Source organism: Tupaia chinensis, unplaced genomic scaffold (assembly GCF_000334495.1).
Source record: "Tupaia chinensis unplaced genomic scaffold, TupChi_1.0 Scaffold000321_1, whole genome shotgun sequence".
Lineage (NCBI taxonomy): Eukaryota > Metazoa > Chordata > Mammalia > Scandentia > Tupaiidae > Tupaia > Tupaia belangeri.
The window spans coordinates 205,333-209,365 of record NW_006159815.1 but is presented as its reverse complement, the minus strand read 5'-3'; the positions used below and the strand labels follow the sequence as shown (position 1 = coordinate 209,365).

Genomic DNA, 4,033 nt, shown 5'->3' with positions numbered 1-4,033 from the left:
TTGCATTAAATTTGTAGATTAATTTGGATAGGATTGACATTTTGATGATATCAATTCTTTCAATTGAGGAACATGGGATTATTTTTTTCCACTCTTTGAGCCATTTTCAATTTCTTTTTAAAATATTTTAGAGTTTTTATTGTAGAGGTCTTTGACTTCTTTGGTTAGGTTTATTCCTAGGTATCTTATGCTTTTCGCAGCTCTTATAAATGGAATAACTTTCTTCAAGTCTACCTCAGTCTGTTCCTTTTCATGTAGAAATGCTATAGATTTTTGTATGTTGATTTTGTATCCTGCCAGTTCACTGCATTTATTTATCACTTCCAGAATTTTTTTTCCTTTCCCTGTGTATGTGAATTTTAAAAAATATTCTGTGTATTTAATCATGCCATATGCAAATAGAGATAATTTCACTTATTTCCCTGTTTCAGTGCCTTTTGTTCTAGTTTTTTGTCTGATTTCATTGGCTTGGACTTCTAAAAATATATGAAAAAAGAGTGAAGAAAGTGGGCAGCTTTGTTTTGTTCCAGTTTTTAGGTGGAAAGCTTAACACTTTTTCCCATTCAGTGTGATGTTAGCTAGCAGTTTTTCATATGTGGCTTTTATTGTGTTGAGAAATGTTGCTTTTATGCCAATTTTGCTGAGTTTATTAGTCATGAAGGGATGTTGTATTTTATCAAATGCTTTTTCTGCACTGATTGATATTATTACATTTTTTATCTTTTTTGTGCTAATATTGTGTATTACATTTATAATTTTGTGTATATGAACCATCTTGGCATTCCCAAAATAAAGCCTACCGGGTTGTGGTGTGGCATATAATATTTTTAATGTGTCATTATATATAATATCCTAGTATCTTGTTGATAATTTTTATCTGTGTTAATCAGATATTTGTAATTTTCCTTTTTTGTTATATCCTTGTCTCTTTTGAGGATAATGGTGATGGAGGTTTTATAAAATGAATTTAGGAGGATTTCTTCCTTTTGGGTCTTTAGAAATTATCTGAGGAGAATGAAGGCTATCTCTTCAGTGTTTTGTAGAATTCAGAACTGAAACCATTGGGACCTGCCCTTTTCTTTGTTGGGAGATGATTTATTACTGATTAAACTATTTTTTTGTTAGTAATCCTATTTGAAACATATCCACACAGATTTACAGTGAGTGACAGTTCATGTTATCGCCTACATTTTGCAGTATTTCAGCACTTCACTTAACTCCACTCTAAGCAGGGGAAAATAATTTTATAATTCTGTCTTCTTAAAGAAATGCTGTTATGATATTTTTTCTCATTTCACTTAGTCATATACATTCCTGGTCATCTGAATATTTATTTTCTTACAAAAATATGTCATCAGAATAAAGAGATGTTTGAGGTTGCTTCAGTGTTCAAGTTTGCTTGATTTTCTTTTTTCCAGTTTTCCTTCAATTGTCCTAAATATAACTAGCCTTATTTTATAAATACCATTAATATTAGAAATGTACTATCTGCTTTCATAGGAAGACAACTATAGTTCCATTTTCATAACATTTACATATGTTTTCTTAACATCATTGGCTTGAAGCACAAATTGATAATACAGAAAAAAAGGAAAAGATCCTTTCTATTTTTTAACAGTGTCTAAGTTATTTTATCTAATATATTACTCCAGATATGTGTTTATACTTATTTGTTTGTTTGAGATGGTAAGAATGTTGACATAGCAGAATATTTATTATGATTTCATCCCTTGCAGCAAAAACATTTGAAGATCTATGAGGGAATACTTGTAATACATTTAGCAATGAATAAATTAGCATAGGAATAGGATGATTGTACTTTATTTTTTCTCCCTTTACAGACTTCAGAAACATACAGAGAAACAAGCATATACAAACATCCAAAGAAAGTAAATTTTCCATATTATGTTCTGTTTCTCAGGGCTGATGGGAAATGCATATTTACAGGGGTTCATATCATTTGAAGATGTTGCTATGGACTTTACCTGGGAGGAGTGGCAGGTCCTCGAAGATGCTCAGAAGACTCTATTCAAAGATGTGATGCTGGAGACCTACAACAGCCTGATGTTTTTGGGTTAGTGGAACTCCCATGAAGCTTTCTGAAGTGATTACTGTCTCCTTTCATAGTGAAAGTACAAGAGTTTTATAATGTTTAATGCTGTTCAGGAGTGATATTTCATTCTGTGGTTTATGTTAGTGGCACTCCTCTTTAACAAAATGCCCAAATCAGCCCCTTTATTGCACAGCTGATAAAGCTGAAGCGTTGTTACTCTTCAGGTAGCTTACATGAATAGTTTGGCAAAATTCCACACTGCTTTTTATTAACAGGACAATCCATTGCCAAACCTGCAGTGATCTTCAAGTTGGAGCAAGGAGGAGATCCATGGACATTAGAAGAACTTCCCAGCTTGAGCCTTCCAGGTTAGTCAGTGCATAGTTTCCTGGGACTAGTGTAATACATTTTCTTTTGAAGAATTTATAATTCATTGAGAGGGGAAGACAAAATGTTAGTACTGGTGAGATTAGAAAAATGTAGAAACGTTTTCCTGGGATAAGAGTGTGCAAAATGGGTATATATTTTTTAAAGGGTCCTACGAGATGACATATTTAGGGTAATTAGTATGTATTTTTATTGGCTACAAGTCCTTCCTAAGTAACATTTCTTCTTAAGTGACAAGAGTTCTTTTGACTTCTGCTAATAGATAATCTAGAAAACTGTTCACATTAGCAAAGAAACAGTACATGATATCCACTGTTATAAGAAAAAAAAGAGAAAAATGACAGGGAAAACAAATGATGGAAATCTTTCAGTGTAAAATTATAGGCAGACAGAAGGTAGATACTTTAATTATTGTTAAGGATATTAATGAAAAAGGAAACATAAAGGAACAAAATCAATCCACTCACCTTTCAAAAATATTAATGTAAATTGTTACAGTAACATATTAAGGAGAAAGAACCATATTTCTTATTATAGATCAGTACCAATATTTGAAATATATGTGAGCAGTGCAAAATAAATTCTCAAAAATAATTTATGGAAATGGTTGTCTTTTTCTGACCAAAGAGCATTGATGTGGGAGAGACTACTTGTAAATAGAATGAATATGGGAAAGCATGTGTTAAGACAGTTCCTATTGTCCAGTATAAAGTTCAGGTATGGAAGAAACCATTTTACAAAAAGCCTAACTGTTTCATTCAGCAGAAGATATACATATGAGATGCACTCTATAAATGTAGAGAATGTGAAAAATTATTATTTAAAATAATTTTTACAATAGATTTTAAATAGAGTGGAATATTCCTATTTATATAAAGAGTAAGAGTAATCCTTATTGGAGAAGTAAAATCTAGTTTTTCATCAGAGAATGCACACAAAACCCTTTTTCCAGAGGTCAGAAATGTTTCAGCTGTTGTTATACATGAGACAACTCTTACTGGAAAGAAATCTTGTGGATAAAACAATATAGGAATTTATTATTGTGTCTGAACACACCCCTTACTAACCATCTGAAAACTAATACAGGAGAGAAGTGCTATGAATGTAAACAATGTAAGAAAACGTTTTCCCAGAGTTCAGACCTCACTATACATCAGAGGAGTCACATAGGAGAGAAACCCTATGAACATAAACTATGTAGAAAAATGTCCTACAAGAAGTCACACTTTACTGTGCATCAGCCAGCTCACACTGGAGAAAAATCCTATGAATGTGGAGAATATGGAAAATCTTTCAGTCCCAAGTCAATCTTGAGTAGAAATTCAAAAACTGACACTGGAAAGAAACCCTCTGAATGTGAACAATGTAGGAAAATATTCTTCTGGAAGTCATACCTCACTGGGCATAGGAAAACACACAGTAGAGAAACCCTATGAATGTGAGCAATGTAGAAAAATGTTCTCCCAGAAGTCATAGCTCACTGCACATCAGAGATCTCACATGGGAGAGAAAACCTATGAATGTGACCAGTGTAGTAAAATGTTCTCCTGGAAGTCAAATCTCACTGTGCATAGTAGAACTCACACAGGAGAG

General features: G+C 32.6%; 1 protein-coding gene across 1 annotated transcript; it reads left to right on the top strand.

The window, feature by feature from the left end:
• Nucleotides 1-1,707: 1,707 nt before the first annotated feature.
• On the top strand, nucleotides 1,708-2,565 carry LOC102489768 (zinc finger protein 809). The gene is made up of 2 exons (XM_014588998.2): nucleotides 1,708-2,074; nucleotides 2,329-2,565. The coding sequence occupies exons 1-2, from the start codon at nucleotides 1,906-1,908 to the stop codon at nucleotides 2,424-2,426; spliced, it is 267 nt and encodes an 88-aa protein (XP_014444484.2). The 5' UTR covers nucleotides 1,708-1,905; the 3' UTR covers nucleotides 2,427-2,565.
• Nucleotides 2,566-4,033: the final 1,468 nt, after the last annotated feature.